The sequence below is a fragment of the Corvus hawaiiensis genome (genome assembly GCF_020740725.1).
Source record: "Corvus hawaiiensis isolate bCorHaw1 chromosome 34 unlocalized genomic scaffold, bCorHaw1.pri.cur SUPER_34d, whole genome shotgun sequence".
NCBI classification, from domain to species: Eukaryota; Metazoa; Chordata; class Aves; order Passeriformes; family Corvidae; genus Corvus; species Corvus hawaiiensis.
In genome coordinates, this window is record NW_025963258.1 from 1432 (window position 1) to 19218 (window position 17787).

Consider the following 17787-nt stretch of genomic DNA (forward strand, 5'->3'; position numbering starts at 1 on the left):
TGCCCCCCCCCCCCCCCGGGTTGTTAATTAAGATTAATTAAGGGGGCGGGGCCGGACGCCGGGGTCCCTTTGGGGGGGGGGAGGAGATGTCCCCCCCCCCCCCGGGGGGGGGAGGGGGCGGTTCATGGCGGGGGGGGTGGAGTCGGGTGGGAGGGGGGTGGGGTTTGGGGAGGGGGAGGGGCTCCCTCGGCCCCGCCCCCCGCCCCGCCCCCACCCGCTTCGCCTCCTCCCTCCGAGCTCCGCGCCCGGATCGGGCCCCCCCCGAGCCGCCCCCCCCACCCCCCCCGCCCCCGCCACCCCCCGGCCGGGCCCCCCCTCCCCTCCATCACACTCGGGGGGCCCCCCCCATCCCCGGCACCACCACCCCCCACCCCTTCGGGGCCCCCCCGCCGCCCCCCACCCTCACCCTCGGGGCTGCCGGAGCCCCCGGCCCAGCGCCCCCCACATTGCGCCCCCCCATTTAAGGACCCCCCCCCCATTTTACCACCCCCCCATTCTCCCCCCCCCTCCATTTTCACCCCCCCCCCCAAATTTTAACCCCCCTCATTTTTGACCCCCCCACCCCCATTCCCCCCCCCCCCCCCGCATGCCGGACCCCCCTCCTTGACCCCCCCCTCCTCCCCCTCACCCCCCTTCACTGCCCCCCCCAGCACCCCCCTCCCTCTCCCCCCCCCACCCCCCCGGGGCATGGAGGGCGCGGGGGGCGGCGGGGCCCCCCCGGGGGGTTCCGACCCCCCCGACCGCGCTGTCGAGTACCTGCTGGAGCTGAACCGGATTATCGCGACTCAGCGACATCTCCTGGCCTCGCAGCGCCGCCGCATCGCGCAGCTCGAGGGGCAGCTGCAGCGCCTGGCCCGCGAGAACCGGCACCTGCGGCAGCGCGGGGGGGGCGCGGGACCCCCGCCCCGGCACGCGGTGAGGGGGGGCAGGGCCGGGGGGGGGAGGGGGAGCGATGTTTGGGGGGGTGCCAGGAGATCGGGGGGGGGGGGGGGTCACGGGGGGGTCACGGCGTGGGGAGGGCGGGTGGGGGGAGGGGAAGGTGGGGAGGGGGGTGTGGGGGGGCGTGGGGTTATGGGGTGGGGGAGGGGGGTCACGGGGGGGGTCACGGGGATTGGGTTATGGACGGGGGTCACTGGGGGGTCGCGGGTGGGGGGGGGGCTGGGATTGGGGGTGCAGGGGGTCAGGAAGGGGATATGGGGAGGGGTCGTGCAGTGGGGGCCCCGATTTTGGGGGTGGGGAGGGTGAATTGGGGGGGGTCGTGGGCTGGAAAGCCTCGTTGGGGGGGGTGCGGGGGGTGGGGAGGGGGTTCTGGGGGGTCGAGGGGAGCCTCGGATCGGGAGGGGAGGGGCCTTTGGGGGGTTCGTGGGGCGGGGACCCCCGATTTTGGGGGTGTGGAGGGGCTGGGGAGACCCCCGGGCTTGGAGGCAGAGGGGGTTACGGGGGGGTCATGTAGGGGGGACCCCAGTTTTGGGGGTTACTGAAGTGGGGAGGGGGCTTGGGGGGGTGGGGATCTCGGGTTTGGGGCGTAGGGGCTGCACAGGGGAATTTGGCGGGGGGGGGTCCTGAGTGCGGACCCGGGTTTGGGGGTCATGGAGGTCACAGGGGGCTTGTGGACCAGGGACCCTCGAATTGGGGGCTCTCGGGGTTGGGCTGGGGGTCCCCGGGGGGGCTTTTCGGGCTGGGACGGGGTCAGGGGGGGTCTCAGGGCCGTGTGGGGCAGGTTGGGGCTCCCAGGGGTCCCATCTGGGCAGGGTCAAGGGGGTCCTGCGCCCGTGTGGGCCCAGCTGGGGGCTCCACATCGGCGGGGTCAGGGGGTCCCGCGGCCACGAGGGATTGGGTCAGGGGCACTCAGGGCTGCACGGAGCAGGGCAGGGGGCTCAGGGAGCTCCAGACCGAGCTGGGGGGGTCCCAGGGCTATCCGGGCACGTCAGGGGGTCCAAGGGATGGACAGACCGGGTTGGGGGTCTCAGAGCCCCACGGGCCAGGGGCAGGCCGGGGTCCCTACATCCCCAGGACCGGTCCGGCCCGGCCCCCGGTGCCACCCCCGTGTCCCCCCCCCCCCGCCAGGGCCACGCGGACCCCGACGGTCAATACCAGAACCACCTGGAGGCCGAGGGGCCCTACGGGGACCCCGAGCTGCCGTACCCGCCCCGCGCCGAGCGGGACCTGCCCTACCCGGCTCACGGCGACCCCGACGGGGCGTACCCGGCGCACCTGGACCGCGACGGGACCTACCCCGAGCACCTGGAGCACGACGGGACCTACCCGGAGCACCTGGAGCGGGAGCGGGGAGCGGCCCTACCCCGCGCACCTGGAGCGGGACGCGCAGTTCGAGGCGCTGGCCGAGCGGGACGGGCCCTTCTCCGGCCGCGCTGACCACGAGCGGCCCTACCCGAGCCGCAAGGAGCGGGAGCGGCCCTACCTGAGCCGCGCCGAGCGGGGACGGGCCCTACGCGGCCCGCATGGACCAGGAGGGGCAGTTCCACGGCTTGCCTGGAGCGGGACCTCCAGTACCAGCCGCACCTGGAGCGCGACGGGCAGTACCCGGGCAGGATGGAGCAGGACGGGCAGTACTCCGGCCGCATGGACCAGGACGGGCAATATTCCGGCCGCATGGACCGCGAGGGGCCGTACCCGGCCCGGCTGGACCGCGACGGGCAGTACCCGGGGCGGCTGAGCAGGACGGGCAGTACCCGGAGCGGGACGGGCAGTACCCGGCCCGGATGGACCCCGAGGGGCCGTACCCGGCCCGGCTGGAGCGGGAGGGGCCGTTCCGGGCCCGGGACGGGCCTACGGGCCCTGCTGGGAGCGGGACTGGGCGCGGGGGCCCCTGAGCCGCGGCCCCTCCCGCAGCTCCAGCCCCGGCCGGGGGGCACCAGCACCAGCGCCAGCACCAGCCCGGCCACCACCCTGCAGCGCAAGTACGGAGCGGGATGGGCGCGGGGGGGACGGGAACGGCCCCCAAAAACCGGGACTGGGGGGTGGGGAACCGCCCCAAGGTCGGGAACGGCCCCAAAATCAGGGACTGGGCATGGGGAACCGCCCCAAGGTCGGGAACGGCCCCAAAATCAGGGACTGGGCATAGGGAATATCCCAAAAATCCGGGATCGGGGGTTGGGAACGGCCCCAAAATCCAGGATTGGGAACGGCCCCAAAATCCGAGATTGGGGAGCTGGGGTTCAGGAACACCCCCCCCAGAATGGGGGATCTGGGATTTGGGAACCTGGGATCCGCCAAAATGCGGGATTTGGGGATCTGGGACTCCCCTCAAAAATCCAAGATCTGGGGATCCAGGATTCAGGACCCCTCCCCCCCCAAAACCTGGGATTTGGGATCAGCGATTTGGAAATCCACGATCGGGAGACCCCCCTCAAAATCCGGGATCTGGGGCTCTGGGACATCCCCAAGTCCGGGATCTGGGATTTAGGAATCCAGAACACGGGACTCCCACCAAAACCTGGGATTTGGGATCTGGGGACGCATTCCCCGCTCAAAATCCGCGATTGGGGATCGGCGGCTCCTCCCTTCCACCCTCCGAAATCGGGGATTTGTGGATGCGGCCCCTCCCAAATCCGGCCCCCCCGGGGGGGGGGGAGCAGGTGCGGGATCCGCGGGGGGGGGCGCGACGTCAGAGCCCCCCCCGAGCCCCCCCCGGGCACCGTCTGTCGGCCCGGGGGCAGCCGGGGACAGCCGGACACTGGGGGGGCACCGGGGCCCTCTCGGGGGGATTTGGGGTGGGGGGAGCGCCTGGATCCCTTTGGGGGGGGAGGAGTCCCCGGGGGGGTCTCTGCCCCTCACTGACCCCCCCCCCCCTCCCCCCCTTCCCCCCCCAGGTCGGATCGCGACAGCTCGAGGACAGTGAGGTCAGTGCTGCCCCTCCCCCCCCCGGCCCTTGACCGCGCCCCTCCCCCGCTGCCCCTCCCCCCGCTGCCCCTCCCCCTCGGACGCCTGGGTCCCCTCCCTGGGGTGGGGGAGGGTGTGGGGGTGTCAGGTGAGTCACGACAGGGCTGCTGTATCGCGACAGGGCCGTTCTGTCGTGACACCCCCCCGCATGTCGCGACAGGTCCGACACGTTGCAATGGAGCCGACCCGTCGCGAGAGGGCCGGGCCCGTTGCAATAGGGCTAATGTGTCGTGACAGCGCTGATATATCGCAAGCGGCCGATATATCAGGGCAGGACCTAGCATGTCACGATAGGGCTGGCATGTCACAGCGGGGCTGGCATGTCACAGCGGGGCTGGCACATTGCGCCAGGGCCGTCCCGTTGTAGCGGGCGGGGCTGACATGTCGGGACAGGCCCCCGGCGTGTCGCGACGGGCCCGAGATGTCGTGACGGCCCCCCCGTCATGTCGCGACAGGCGGGGCCACGCGGTTGCCGGGGCGGCGTTGCCGGGCGACGGCGCGGGCGGTGACAGCGGTGACAGCGCCGGGGGAGGCGACGGGGGGGGCGTTGCCGTGGCAACGGGACCCGCCCCCGGCGCCGGGTCCGACCCCCCGGGCGGCCCCAAAAAAACCCAAAATCGCCCCAAAACCCCCCCGGGCAGGGGAGGGGCCGTGCCGGGGTGGGCGACAGTGCCAGGGCGGGCCGGCGGCGACGGGGCGGGCGACAGCGCGGGCGACATCGTCGTGCAAGGGCTGTGCCGGGGTGTGCAAGGGCCGTGTGACACCACGTGTGACACCACGTGTGACACCGTGTGTGACATTGCATGTGACACCGTGTGTGACACTACGTGTGACACTGTGACACCGTGTGACACCGTGTGACATCGTGTGACACTGTGTGTGACATCCTGTGACACCGCATGTTGCACTGCATGTGACATCATGTGACACCGTGTGTGACACCATGTGACATCATGTGACACCATGGGACACTGTGTGTGACACCGTGTGACACCGTGTGACACTGTGTGTGACATCCTGTGACACCGCATGTGACATCGCATGTGACATCATGTGACATGATGTGACAGTGTGTGACACCGTGTGTGACATCATTTGACGCTGTGTGACAGTGTGTGACACTGCGTGTAATATTGTGTGACGCTGTGTGACATCGTGTGACTGTGTGTGTGACACCGCGTGTGACACCACGCGTGACACCACGCGTGATACCATGTGACATGATGTGACACCGTGTGTGACACTGTGTGATATCGTGTGACACCATGTGACGTGACACTGCGTGTGCCACTGCGTGTGCCACTGCGTGTGCATCGTGTGACATCGTGTGACACCGCGTGACACCGTGTGTGACACCACGTGTGACACTGTGACACTGTGACATGATGTGACACCACGTGTGACACCATGTGACAGTGTGTGTGACACTGTGTGACACCGCGTGACACCGCGTGACACTGTGTGACACCACGTGTGACACCATGTGACAGTGTGTGTGACACTGTATGTGACACTGTGTGTGACACCACGTGTGACACCATATGACCCTGTGTGTGACCCTGTGTGTGACACTGGTGCGGGTGACACCCTGGGCAGCCCTGTGCGAGAGCATGTGACAGCAGTGCCGCTGTGCCAGGGGTGGCAGCCGCCTGTAACCCCTGTGCAAGAGCACGTGACCCCCGTGTGACCCCTGCGTGACCCCCGCGTGACCCCCGTGTGACCCCCGTGTGACACCGCGCCAGGGCTGTGCCGGCGCGTGCCAAGGGCCGTGTGACAGCGGCGACACCGCGCCGGGGTGTCCAACCCTTGTGTGACCCCGTGCTGGGGCTGTGCCGGGGCGTGCGAGGGCCGTGTGACACCACGTGTGACACCGCGTGTGACATCGCATGTGGCCGTGTGTGACATCGTGTGACATTGTGTGACACTGTGTGACCATGTGTGACACCACGTGACTGCATGTGACACTGTGTGACATCGTGTGACACCGTGTGGCACTGTGTGACACCGCATGTGACATTGTGTGACACTGTGTGTGACATCGCATGTGACACCGTGTGACACCCTGTGACATCGCATGTGACACCGTGTGTGACCGTGTGTGACACCGTGTGACACCGTGTGACTGTGTGTGACACCATGTGTGACACCGTGTGTGACCGTGTGTGACACTGTGTGACACCCTGTGACATCGCATGTGACACCGTGTGTGACCGTGTGTGACACCGTGTGACACCGTGTGACTGTGTGTGACACCATGTGTGACACCGTATGTGACCGTGTGTGACACTGTGTGACACCCTGTGACATCGCATGTGACACCGTGTGTGACACCATGTGACACTGTGTGACTGTGTGTGACACCATGTGTGACACCGTGTGACATTGCATGTGACACTGTGTGTGACACCGTGTGTGACACCGTGTGTGACACCGCGTGTGACATCGCGTGACACCGTGACCGTGTGTGACACCGTGTGTGACACCGTGTGACACCGTGTGACACCGTGTGACATCGCATGTGACACTGCGTGTGACACCGTGTGTGACACCGCGTGTGACACCGTGACACCGCGTGTGACACCGTGTGTGACATCGCATGTGACACCGTGTGACACCGTGTGACATTGCATGTGACATCGTGTGTGACACCGTGTGACATCATGACCGTGTGTGACACCGTGTGACACTGTGCCAGGCGGTGACACCCCCGTGCCAGGGCCGTGTGTCCTCGCGTGTCCTCGTGTGCGGGTGTGCCGGGCTGTGACCCCCCCGTCCCTGTCCCTGTCCCGGCCGTGTCCCCTCCCTGTCCCCCCAGGGACCCCGAGGTCCGGCAGGGCCGGAATTCCGGCCGGAGCCTTCCGGACTTGGGGGGGGCAGGAAAGGGGGGGAGGGGCTGCCATGAGTTCGCCAGGTCTGAGGGCCTGGACACCCCGGACCCCCTCAGACACCCCGGACCCCCCCAGACACCCCGGACCCCCCCAGACCCCTCCGGGACCCCCCCGGACCCCCCCCCGACCCCTCCGGGACCCCCCCGGACCCCCCTGACCCCTCCCCTGCTCGGACCCCCCATGACGTGAGTGCGGGACACTGGGGTGGGTGGGGGGGACCTGGGACCCCCCGGGCGGGGTCAGGGAGGGGAGGGGACCCCCAGGACCCCCCAGAGTGGGGTTTGGGGTCGGGGGGGTCAGCGGGTCCCTCCCTGGGGGGGGCTGGGGGGGTCAGGCCTGGACCCGCCGCCGTGGGGCCCCTCCCCCATCCCGGGGATCCACTGGATCCCTCCCCACCCCCACCCCCGGCTCGTGTCCCCTCCCCCCCCCCTCGTGTCCCCCTCCCCCCCCGTGTCCGTGTGTCCGTCCCCCCCCTCCGGCTCTTGACTCGTTTCTCTCCTCTCTCTCCTCCCTGTCCGTCCGTCCATCTGTGTCCCCCGTGGCCATCCATGTCCCCCCCGTGTCCGTCTGTCCGGCTGCCACCCAACCCACCCCCCATCCATCTGTCCCCCCCCGCTGTCCGTCCCTGTCCATCTGTCCGTGCCCCCCCACTGTCCGTCCCTCCACAGTGACCCGTAGCCATCTGTCCCCTCCCATCCCCGGTCACCGTTCCCCCATCCGTCTGTCCCGCGTTGTGCCCTCTGTCCGTCTGTCCCCCTGTCCATCATCCCTCTGTCCCGTCCCCATGTCCGTCTGTCCCCCAGCGTCCCCTCTGTCCCTCTGTCTGTCCCCTCCGTCCGCTGCCCCGTCCACTGTCCCCCGTCCGTCTCCGTGTCGCCCTCACCCGCTGACTCCCCCGTGTGTCCGTCTGTCCCCGGTTGTCCCCCCACCCACCCGACTGTCCCCCCACCCATCTGTCCCCACCGTCCGTCTGTCCCCACCGTGCGTCCCCCTGCCCATCACCCCCTGTCCACTGTCCACTGTCCCCTGTCCGTCCCTGTCCCCCTGTCTGTCCCCCCCTCCAGGTGCCACCCTCAGGTGCTTTGGCTGCTCCAACCTCCCCCCGCCCGCAGGTAAGAGCCGGACCCCCGGGGCCGCAGGGGCCTGTGTCGGTCCCTATAGGGGCCATAGGGACCCCAGGGACCTACAGGGGCCCCCTATAGGGGCCATAGGGACCCCAGGGACCTACAGGGGCCCTGGCGGAGCCCTGGGGGGCCTTGAGGGGCTGTACAGATCCCATAGGGACCCCGGGGCTCTATAGGGGCCCGTTCAGCTCTCCCTGGCCATAGAGACCCAGGGCTGTGGAGGGGCCCATATAGGATCCCTATAGGGCCATACCAGGGCTGCACAGGGGCCATGTGAGCCCCAGGGACCTGTAGGGGACACAGAGACTTGAGGGACGTGTAGGGGCCCATACAGATCCCTATAGGGGCCCTGTGGCCCCCGGGGCCTGTAGAGAAGCTATAGGGGCCCCCAGGGCTCCATAGGGGCCCGTACAGACCCCTATAGGGGCCGTATGGGCCCTGCGGCCCCATAGGGGCCCATACAGATGCCTAGAGGGGCCCTCCGGTCCCCAGGGCCCTATAGGGTCTCTATAGGCGCCGCCTGCTCCTCCTCCGGCCGCCGGGGGGGCGGGGGGGCTGTTTGGGGGCGGTTGCCATGGCAACGCCTCCATCATGGCGCCTCCTCGGGCTATTTTGGGGAGGGGGCGGTGCCGGGGGGGCGGGGCTCGGGGGGGACCCAGCGGCCGGGACCCTCCCCCGGGGAACCCCCCCTCCCCTCCCCCCGCCCCCAGCCCCCGCCGCGTCTCCATGGCAACCGCCGCCCCCCGCCCGCCGCGTCGCCATGGCAACCGCCATCGGGGGGGGGGGGGGGGCGCTCCGCGCATGCGCCGGGGAACAGGGACACCCCCCCCCCCCCCCAACCCCCCAGCCCCCCCTTGGGGACCCCCGGCCTGGGGGGGGCCTGGGGGCGCCCCCTCCCCGTCAGGGACCCCCCAGTTGGGGCGGGGGGGGGTCCCCAACCTCAGGGGGGGCGTCTCCCCCCCCCGGGGACCGAGCTCCCCCCAGCAGGGACCAGGCTCCGGGCCCCCCCCGCAGTTTTCTGGGGGGGGACACGACCCCCCCATTCCATGTCAGAGGGACCCAGGCGTCCGCCCCCCCCCCCCCCCCCAGGACCCTCCTCCCATCCCCCCCCACCCAGGGGGTCTCGGCGTCCGGGCACGCGCAGAGCGGGGGGGGTGGGGGGGGGTCTCTCCTCGGCTCCTCCCCCCCCCTCACCCCCCCCGCACCGCCCGGCCGGGCCCTGGTTCTGCTGCGGAGGCGCCGGGGGCTCCCCCGCCCCCGCCCAGGACCCTCCCCCCGCCGCCCCCTCCCCTCCCGGGGGTGTCCCCGTGTGTCCCCCCCCCTTTTTGGGGGCGCCTCCCCCCCCCCCCAAAATGTGGTGCCTGCAGTGCACGGCCGACCGGCGGCGGGGGCCGCTCCGGCAGCGGCTGCTGCACGGGTGAGTCGGGGACCCCCGGGACCCCCCCGGCACCCCCCCGGCACCCCGAGACCCCCCGGGACCCCTCAGACCCTTCCCCTCCCCCTCCCCCTGCGCGGCGCCCCCCTCCCCCCTCTCCCCCCTCCCGTCCCCCCTCCGGGCCCCCCCCACCCGCCCGGGACCCCCCCCGGGAGTTTTGGGGGCCCCCCCGCCCCCCCCCGCTCTGCTCCGCCCCTCCCCCACCCGACGCTGGGTCCCCGCGGGGCTGGGGGGAGGAGACGCGTCTGTCCCTGTGTCCGTGTGTCCCCCGTGTGCACGTATGTCCCTGCCATGTGTCCGTGTGTCCCCATGTCCATGTGTCCGTGTGTCCCAATGGCCATATGTCCATGTCCCCATGTCTGTCATGTCCGTGTGTCCGTGGGTCCCGATGGCCATATGTCCATGTCCCCATGTCCGTGTCTGTGTCCCCATGTCTGCGTGCCCCACATCATGTCCCCATGTCCCCCTGTCCCTGTGTCCCATTGTCTGTGTCCCCATGTCCATCTGTCCCATGTCCCTGTGTCCATGTCCCTACATCTTCCGTGTCCCTGTGTCCCCACGTCTGTCACGTGTCCCTGTGTCTCTGTGTCCCTGCATCTCATGTCTGTCACTTCCATGTGTCCCATGTCCCTCTGTCCCCATGTCCCTCTGTCCCCATGTGTCTCATGTCCCCATGTCTGTGTCTGTGTGTCCCCATGTTGGCCATGTCCGTGTGTCCCACATCTGTGTGTCCCCATGTCCATGTGTCCCACGTCCTGGTGTCTGTCTGTGTCCCCATGTCCCACATCCCTGGGTCTCTGTCCCCATGTCCGTGTGTCCCACGTCCTGGTGTCTGTCTGTGTCCCCATGTCCCACATCCCTGGGTCTCTCTTCCCATGTCCCTGTGTCCCCCCAGTCCCCGCTTTGGTGGCTCCAGGCTGTCTGAGGGGTCTCAGGAGGACCTGGGGTGGTCTCAGGGAGGTTTAGGGGGAGGTCTCAGAGAGGTCTGGGGGGTCCCGGGAGGGTTTCAGGGTGGTTCAGGGAGGTCTGGGGTGGTTTGGGGGGGTCTGGGGTGTCTCTGTGGGGTCTCAGGGGGTCCCGACGTGGGGGTGACGCGGTGTCCCCGCAGCGTGGACGGCGAAACGCCGGGCAGCGAGGGGGGGGGGGCCGGTGCCCGACAGCCCCGGGAGACCCCCCCCCTACCGCGGCCTCCCCCAGCCGGCGCCCCAGGGCCCAGGAGGAGCCGGGGGTGGCCCCGGGGGGGGCTCCCCGGGGGTGGCCTGGCCCCGGCTGCCCCCCCAGCCGGCCAGCGTGGCCCTGCGCAAGCAGGAGGAGGAGGAGGAGAGCAAGAGGCCGAAGGCTCTGAGCGACAGCTACGAGCTCTCCACCGACCTGCAGGACAAGAAGGTACCTGGGGACACCTGGGGACACCCCCGGGACGGGCCCCGGCCATGTGTGAGGTCGTTGGCCACGTGTGATGGTCATTGGCCACGTGTGATGGTCACAACCCATGTGTGATGGTCACTGGCCACGTGTGACAGTCCCCAGCCTGTGTGATGGTCCCCAGACCCGTGTGATGGTCCCTGTCCCCATACAATGGTCCCTGTCCCCATATGAGGCCACCGTGTCCCCCCTCTCCGCTGCCCACCCTCTTTCCTGGGTGTTGCCTCTCCTGTGTCCTTCTCTTGCCCATGTCCCCATCCCTGTCCCCATCCCCATGTCCTCATGTCCTCATTCATGTCCCCATGTCCCCATCCTCATGTCCTCATTCATGTCCCCCTGTCCCCAACCCCATCCCCAACCCCATGTTCTCATCCACATCCACATCTCCATGTCCCCATCATTATGTCCTCATCCGCGTTCCCACCCATGTCCCCATCCTCATCCATGTCTCCGTGTCCCCATGTCCCCATCCACATTTCATCCATGTTTCCATCCATGTCATGTCTGCATCCATGTCCCCATCCCCATGTCCCCACATCCCCGTGTCCCCATTTACAACCCTGTGTCTACATTTCCCTATGTCCCCCTCCATGTCCCCATGTCCCCATGTCCCCATCCCCGTCCCCACACCCCCATTCCCATCCATGTCTTCATCCCCATGTCCCAATCCCCATGTCCCCATCCATGTCCCCATCCTTGTCCGTGTCCCCATATCCCCATGTCCCCACCCATGTCCCCATCCACATCCCAATCCCCATGTCCCCACCCATATCCCCATGTCCCCAACTCCATGGCCCCGTCCACACCTCCATGTCCCCATGTCCCCACCCGCATCCCCGTGTCCCCAGCCCCACATTCTCATCCACGCCTCCATGTCTTCATCCCCATGTCCCCACCCATGTCCCCAAACCCATGTTCTCATTCACACCTCCATGTCCCCACATGTCCACCCATGTCCCCACATGTCCACCCATGTCCCCATGTCCCCACCCATGTCCCGTGTCCCCGTCCTCATCCACGTCCCCGTATCCCCACATCCCCACCTGCATCTCCATGTCCCCAACCCCACGTTCTCATCCACACCTCCATGTCCCCATGTCCCCATACATGTCCCGTGTCCCCATCCTCACCCATGTCCCCATGTTCCCACATCCCCACCCATGTCCCCACCCTCATCCACGTCCCCATGTCCCCACCCATGTCCTGTATCTCCATCCTCACCCATGTCCCCACCCTCATCCACGTCCCCATGTCCCCACCCATGTCCCTGTGTCCCCATCCTCACCCATGTCCCCACGTCCCCATGCGTGTCTCGTGTCCCCATCCTCACCCATGTCCCCACCCATGTCCCCGTGTCCTCATCCTCACCCATGTCCCCATGTCCCCACCCATGTCCCCGTGTCCCCAACCTCACCCGCGTGTCCCGTGTCCCCATCCTCATCCATGTCCCCATGTCCCCACTTGTGTCCCCACTTGTGTCCCGTGTCCCCATCCTCACCCACGTCCCCACGCGTGTCCCGTGTCCCCGCAGGTGGAGATGCTGGAGCGCAAGTACGGGGGCTATTTCCGCTCGCGGCGGGCGGCGCGGACGATCCAGGCCGCGTTCCGGCGCTACCGCATGGCGCAGAAGTTCGAGCGGCTGCGCAGCGAGGGTGGCCGGGCACGACGCCTGGCGCTGCCGGGGCTGCGCCTCCAGTTCTCCTTCGAGGAGTACGACCGCGGCCCCCCGGCCCCCGCCCCGGGGCCGCCCCCGCCGCCCCCCCCGTACTTCCAGGGCAAACCGGCCTCGCTGGACGAGGGCGTCCTGGGGGGGCCGCGGCGCGCGCCCCGCTACGGGGGGTCCTGCCGGGCCGGCCTGGACGGGGGCGGGGGTCCCGGCGAGGGGGCGGCGGTGGGGGGCGGCGCCGGGGTGGGGGGCGCGGGAAGCCCCCCCCGGCAGCTCTCGGCGTCGGCCGATTTCGGGCCCGGAGGCGCCGACCTGGAGGAGGCCTTTGCGCAGCAGGTGGGGGTCAGGGGGGTTACGGGGTCACAGGGGGGTCCTGGGGGTTACGGGGTCATGGGGGTCACAGGGTCACGGAGGGTCACAGGGGTCATGAGGATCAGGGGGGACGTGGGGGTCAGGGGGTCACAAGACCACGGACGCCACAGGGGCCATCGGGGGTCATAGGTGACAAAGGGAGTCAGGGGGGTCATGGAGGTCACAGTGGCCACTAAGGGGTCATTGGGTCATGGGGGGGCCATGGGAGGGGTCACAGGGAGTCGGGGGTTATGGGGGTCACATGGGTCACCCTCACCCCCCCGGCCAAGGGGAGGTCACAGGGGCCATGGGGGATCATGGGGAGTCGGGGGCCTCGCAGGGGGGTTCCGGGGGGGTCCGGAGCCAACGGGGGGGCGCAGAAGGACCTCTGGGGGTGGGGGCTCACGGGGGTCCCGTCCCTGCAGGTGAAGTCATTGGCCGCCTCCATCGATGAGGCGCTGGGGGGGGGTCGCGGGGTCCCCCCCGGCGCCCCGGCCCCCCCCGCGGGGGACAGCGCGGCCACCTCCGCCAGCGACGTCACCCTGTACCTGGACGAGGGGCTCCCCGGCTCCCCCCACTCCCCCGAGAGAGCCCCCAGCCCCGAGCCCCCCCCGGACACCGGGGGGCCGCCGCCCCCGCCCGCCCCGCCGCCCCCCCCGCCGCCCCCCGCCAACCCCCCCGGCCCGGCCGAGCGCTGGGGGGGCCCCGAGGAGCCCCCCCGGCGGGGCCCCCCGTGCCTGGAGTGCCGGGGGCGGGGGGCCGGGGGGGGGCACCCGCCGCTGCTGACGGTGGAACCCCCGAGCGACAGCTCCGCCGACCTGAGTGACCGCTCGGACCGCGGCTCCATCAACCGGGGAGGCCCCTACGAGCCCGAGGGGGCCGGGGGGGGCACCTTGCCCCGCTCCGGGCCCCCCCACCGCTGCTTCCACCCCGAGGGGCCCCCCCCGCCGCCCCCCGGCCCCCCGCCCCCCCCTGCGGCCGAGGAGGGCTCCGAGGGGGACAATGAGAGCCTGGGCAGCAGCTCCAACTCCAACGAGACCCTCAACTGCTCCTCGGGCTCCTCGTCCCGCGACAGCCTCCGCCGGCCCCCCCCGCCGCCCCCCCCGCCGCCCACCGCCCCCCCGCAGCCCCCCGGCCCCGCCGGCCCCCCCGGCAAGGCCACGTACCAGCGGGAGCCGCGGCAGAGCTGGGACTCGCCGGCCCTCAACAACGACGTGGTGCAGCGGCGGCAGTACCGCATCGGCCTCAACCTCTTCAACAAGTGAGGGGGGCCGGGGGGGCCGTGCTGGACGTGGGGTGGGGGCTGCGGGTCCGGCAGCGCGGCTGCGCGGCACTCCCAGGGTCCCCAGGGAAAGAGCGGGGTGGGACTGTTGGTGACCCCGTGGCGAGGGTGGGGTGATGTTCTAGGTGACCCTATAGAGAGGACATGGGGATGTTGGTGGCCCTGGAGAAGGGTGAGGTGGCCTGGGTGGCCCCACGGAAGGACAGGATGGCCGTGGTGGCCCTGTAGCAAGGGCAGGGTGGTGTTTGAGGTGACCTTGTAGAACCCCAATGACGTTCTAGGTAACCGTACAGTGAAGTTCTAGGTAACCCCACGGTGACATTCCAGGTGACCCAGTGCTCAAGACATGACAGTGTTCCAGGTGGCCCCGTAGATGACCAGGTGGCCCCGTAGACGACCAGGTGGCCCTAGAGCCAGGAGCAGGTGACGTTCTAGGTCACTCTACAGCCAGAGTGACCACCACAGGTGACCCTGCGCCCACTCCCCGCAGGAAGCCGGAGAAGGGGATCCAGTACCTGATCGAGAGGGGGTTCCTGTCTGACACCCCCGTGGGTGTCGCCCACTTCATCCTGGAGCGGAAGGGCCTGAGCCGGCAGATGATCGGCGAGTTCCTGGGCAACCGCCAGAAGCAGTTCAACCGCGACGTCCTCGAGTAAGGGGGGGACACGCTGGGGAGGGGGGCTGGGCCGGGCTTCGGGGGGTCCCCCAGACCCATGCCCTGCCGCGGGGTCTCGGCAGCTGCGTGGTGGACGAGATGGATTTCTCCGGGATGGAGCTGGACGAGGCCCTGCGGAAGTTCCAGTCCCACATCCGGGTGCAGGGGGAGGCGCAGAAGGTCGAGCGCTTGATCGAGGCCTTCAGGTGAGGGGTGGGTCCCTGTCCCCACGTCGCCACGTCCCCACATCCCCCTGTCCCTGTGTCCCCACGTCCCCGCTGCATTGCCCCTGCCACCAGGCCACAGCACACAGTGGTGTGGCCACCATGGGGTGACGTTCTAGGTGACCCTATGGACTGGGGGGGGGACACAAGGGGATGGTGGCCCCTGTGGGACCAGGTGCCATTCTAGGTGACCCTACAGACTGGCAGGACATTGGGGGGTGGCCCCTGGACCACAGGGTGATGTTCTAGGTGACCCTGTGGATCAAGGAGGGGACGTGGGGGTGGTGGGCCCATGTTCTAGGTGACCCTACACACTCGGGGGCCCCGGGGTGGCTGTGGGGTGCAGAGGCCACCCTGCAAGGCGGGGCCAGCCGTGGGGCACTGTGACCCCATGGGCCGTGGGGGTTGTCCGCCCCGCAGCCAGCGCTACTGCGTGTGTAACGCGGCCCTGCTGCGCCAGTTCCGCAACCCGGACACCATCTTCATCCTGGCCTTCGCCATCATCCTCCTCAACACCGACATGTACAGCCCCAGCGTCAAGGCCGAGCGCAAGATGAAGCTCGAGGATTTCATCAAGAACCTGCGAGGTGAGGCCCCGCCGGCCCCTCACCCCCCGGTGACCCCTGCCTGGGGGCACAAGTCCTAGAGCGGGCATGGCTGCCGTGGGTTCTAGAGCAGGGCTGGGTGTTGTGGGTTCTAGAGTGGGCCTGGAACCACACGTTCTAGAGCAGGGCTGGGTGTTGTGGGTTCTAGAGCAGGGTGGGGTGGGGGTTGCAGGTTCTAGAGCGGGGTGGGGGGTCACGGGTTCTAGGACGAGGCTGGGCGCTGCAGGTTCTAGAGCGGGGACCGGGTGCCACGTGCTCTAGAGCAGGGTGGGTGTCATGGGTTCTAGAGCAGGGCTGGGTGTTGCAGGTTCTAGAGCAGGGCTGGGTGTCACACGTCCTAGGGCGGGGCCGGGCATTGCAGGTTCTAGAGCGGGGTGGGTGTCACAGGTTCGAGGATGGGGCCTGGGTGCCACAGGTTCTAGAGCAGGGCCGGGTGTCATGGGTTCTAGGACGGGGCCTGGATGCCACAGGTTCTAGGACGGGGCTGGGTGCCACAGCTTGTAGAGTGGGGTGGGCGTCACGGGTTCTAGAGCGGGGCTGGGTGCCACAGGTTGTAGAGTGGGGTGGGCGTCACGGGTTCTAGAGCGGGGCTGGGTGCCGCGGGTTCTAGGACGGGGCTGGGTGTTGCGGGTTCTAGAGATGGCCCTGTCATTGTGGCTTCTAGAGCGGGCCCACAGTTTCTAGAGGAGGGCAGGGTCTGTGTGGGTTCTAGAGTGAGGGCTGGGCAGCGCGTGTTCTAGAGCGGGCGGCGTGATGTGGGTTTCTGGAGCAGGTCTGTGTTCGGTGGGTTCTAGATCAGGATTGGCACGGTTGGGGTTCTAGATCAGCCAGAGAGCAGCATGTTCTAGAACAGGTCAGTAGGTTCTAGAGCAGGACCGGTAGGTTGCTGGTTCTGGAGTGGAGCCGGGTGTGGGGTGTTTTAGAGCCAGTCTGGGTGTCAGGGTTCCAGAGTGGGGGCAGCTGTTGTGGGTTTCAGAGCCCGTCTGGGTGTCGGGGTTCCAGAGTGGGGGCAGCTGTTGTGGGTTTCAGAGCCCGTCTGGGTGTCGGGGTTCCAGAGTGGGGGCAGCTGTTGTGGGTTTCAGAGCCCGTCTGGGTGTCGGGGTTCCAGAGTGGGGGTGGCTGTTGCAGGTTCTAGAGCCCGTCTGGGTGTCAGGGGCTCTAGAGCCAGTCTGGGTGCCGGGGTTCCAGAGTGGGGGCGGCTGTTGCAGGTTCTAGAGCCCGTCTGGGTGTCAGGGGCTCTAGAGCCAGTCTGGGTGTGGGGGTTCCAGAGTGGGGGCGGCTGTTGCAGGTTCTAGAGCCAGTCTGGGTGCCGGGGTTCCAGAGTGGGGGCGGCTGTTGCGGTTCTAGAGCCTGTCTGGGTGTCGGGGGCTCTAGAGCCAGTCTGGGTGTCAGGGTTCCAGAGTGGGGGCGGCTGTTGCAGGTTCTAGAGCCAGTCTGGGTGTGGGGGTTCCAGAGTGGGGGTGGCTGTTGCAGGTTCTAGAGCCCGTCTGGGTGTCAGGGGCTCTAGAGCCAGTCTGGGTGTCGGGGGCTCTAGAGCCAGTCTGGGTGTGGGGGTTCCAGAGTGGGGGCGGCTGTTGCAGGTTCTAGAGCCCGTCTGGGTGTCAGGGGCTCTAGAGCCCGTCTGGGTGTCGGGGGCTCTAGAGCCAGTCTGGGTGTGGGGGTTCCAGAGTGGGGGTGGCTGTTGCGGTTCTAGAGCCCGTCTGGGTGTCGGGGGCTCTAGAGCCAGTCTGGGTGCCGGGGTTCCAGAGTGGGGGCGGCTGTTGCGGGTTCTAGAGCGGGCCCGGGTGTCGCAGATTCTGGAGCGGGGTTGGCAGCTGTGGGTTCTGGGGCGGGGGCCAGGCACTGCGGGTTCTAGAGCAGGCCCGGGTGTCGCGCAGGGGTGGACAACGGCGAGGACATCCCGCGGGACATGCTGGTGGGCATCTACCAGCGCATCCAGAGCCGCGAGCTGCGCACCAACGACGACCACGTGTCCCAGGTCCAGGCCGTCGAGCGCATGATCGTTGGCAAGAAACCGGTGGGTCTGCTCGGGGGCTGCTCTAGGTGACCCCTGGGGGTGTTGCAGGTGACCCATGGGACAGGTTCTAGGCCACCCATGGGAGACACTCCAGGTGATCAGTGGTGGGGGGCAGGGTTTTCTAGGCCACCCATGGAGCAGGTTCCAGGTGACCCGGGGGGGGGGAGATGTTCCAGGTGACCCAAGGGACACATTCCAGGTGACCCATGGGGGAC

At 68.9% G+C, this 17787-nt stretch overlaps 1 protein-coding gene across 1 annotated transcript in view; it reads left to right on the plus strand.

The window, feature by feature from the left end:
• The first annotated feature begins 681 nt into the window (after positions 1-681).
• LOC125320760 (IQ motif and SEC7 domain-containing protein 2-like) overlaps positions 682-17787 on the plus strand; it is a 29811-nt gene continuing 12705 nt past the window's right edge. Inside the window, 13 exon segments of the mRNA XM_048293162.1 lie at positions 682-915; positions 2068-2371; positions 2679-2864; positions 2867-2921; positions 3834-3863; positions 10459-10498; positions 10500-10736; positions 12304-12774; positions 13215-14050; positions 14562-14723; positions 14810-14932; positions 15371-15537; positions 17433-17572. Coding sequence (XP_048149119.1) covers positions 688-915; positions 2068-2371; positions 2679-2864; positions 2867-2921; positions 3834-3863; positions 10459-10498; positions 10500-10736; positions 12304-12774; positions 13215-14050; positions 14562-14723; positions 14810-14932; positions 15371-15537; positions 17433-17572 — 2979 coding nt within the window. The 5' untranslated portion in view covers positions 682-687.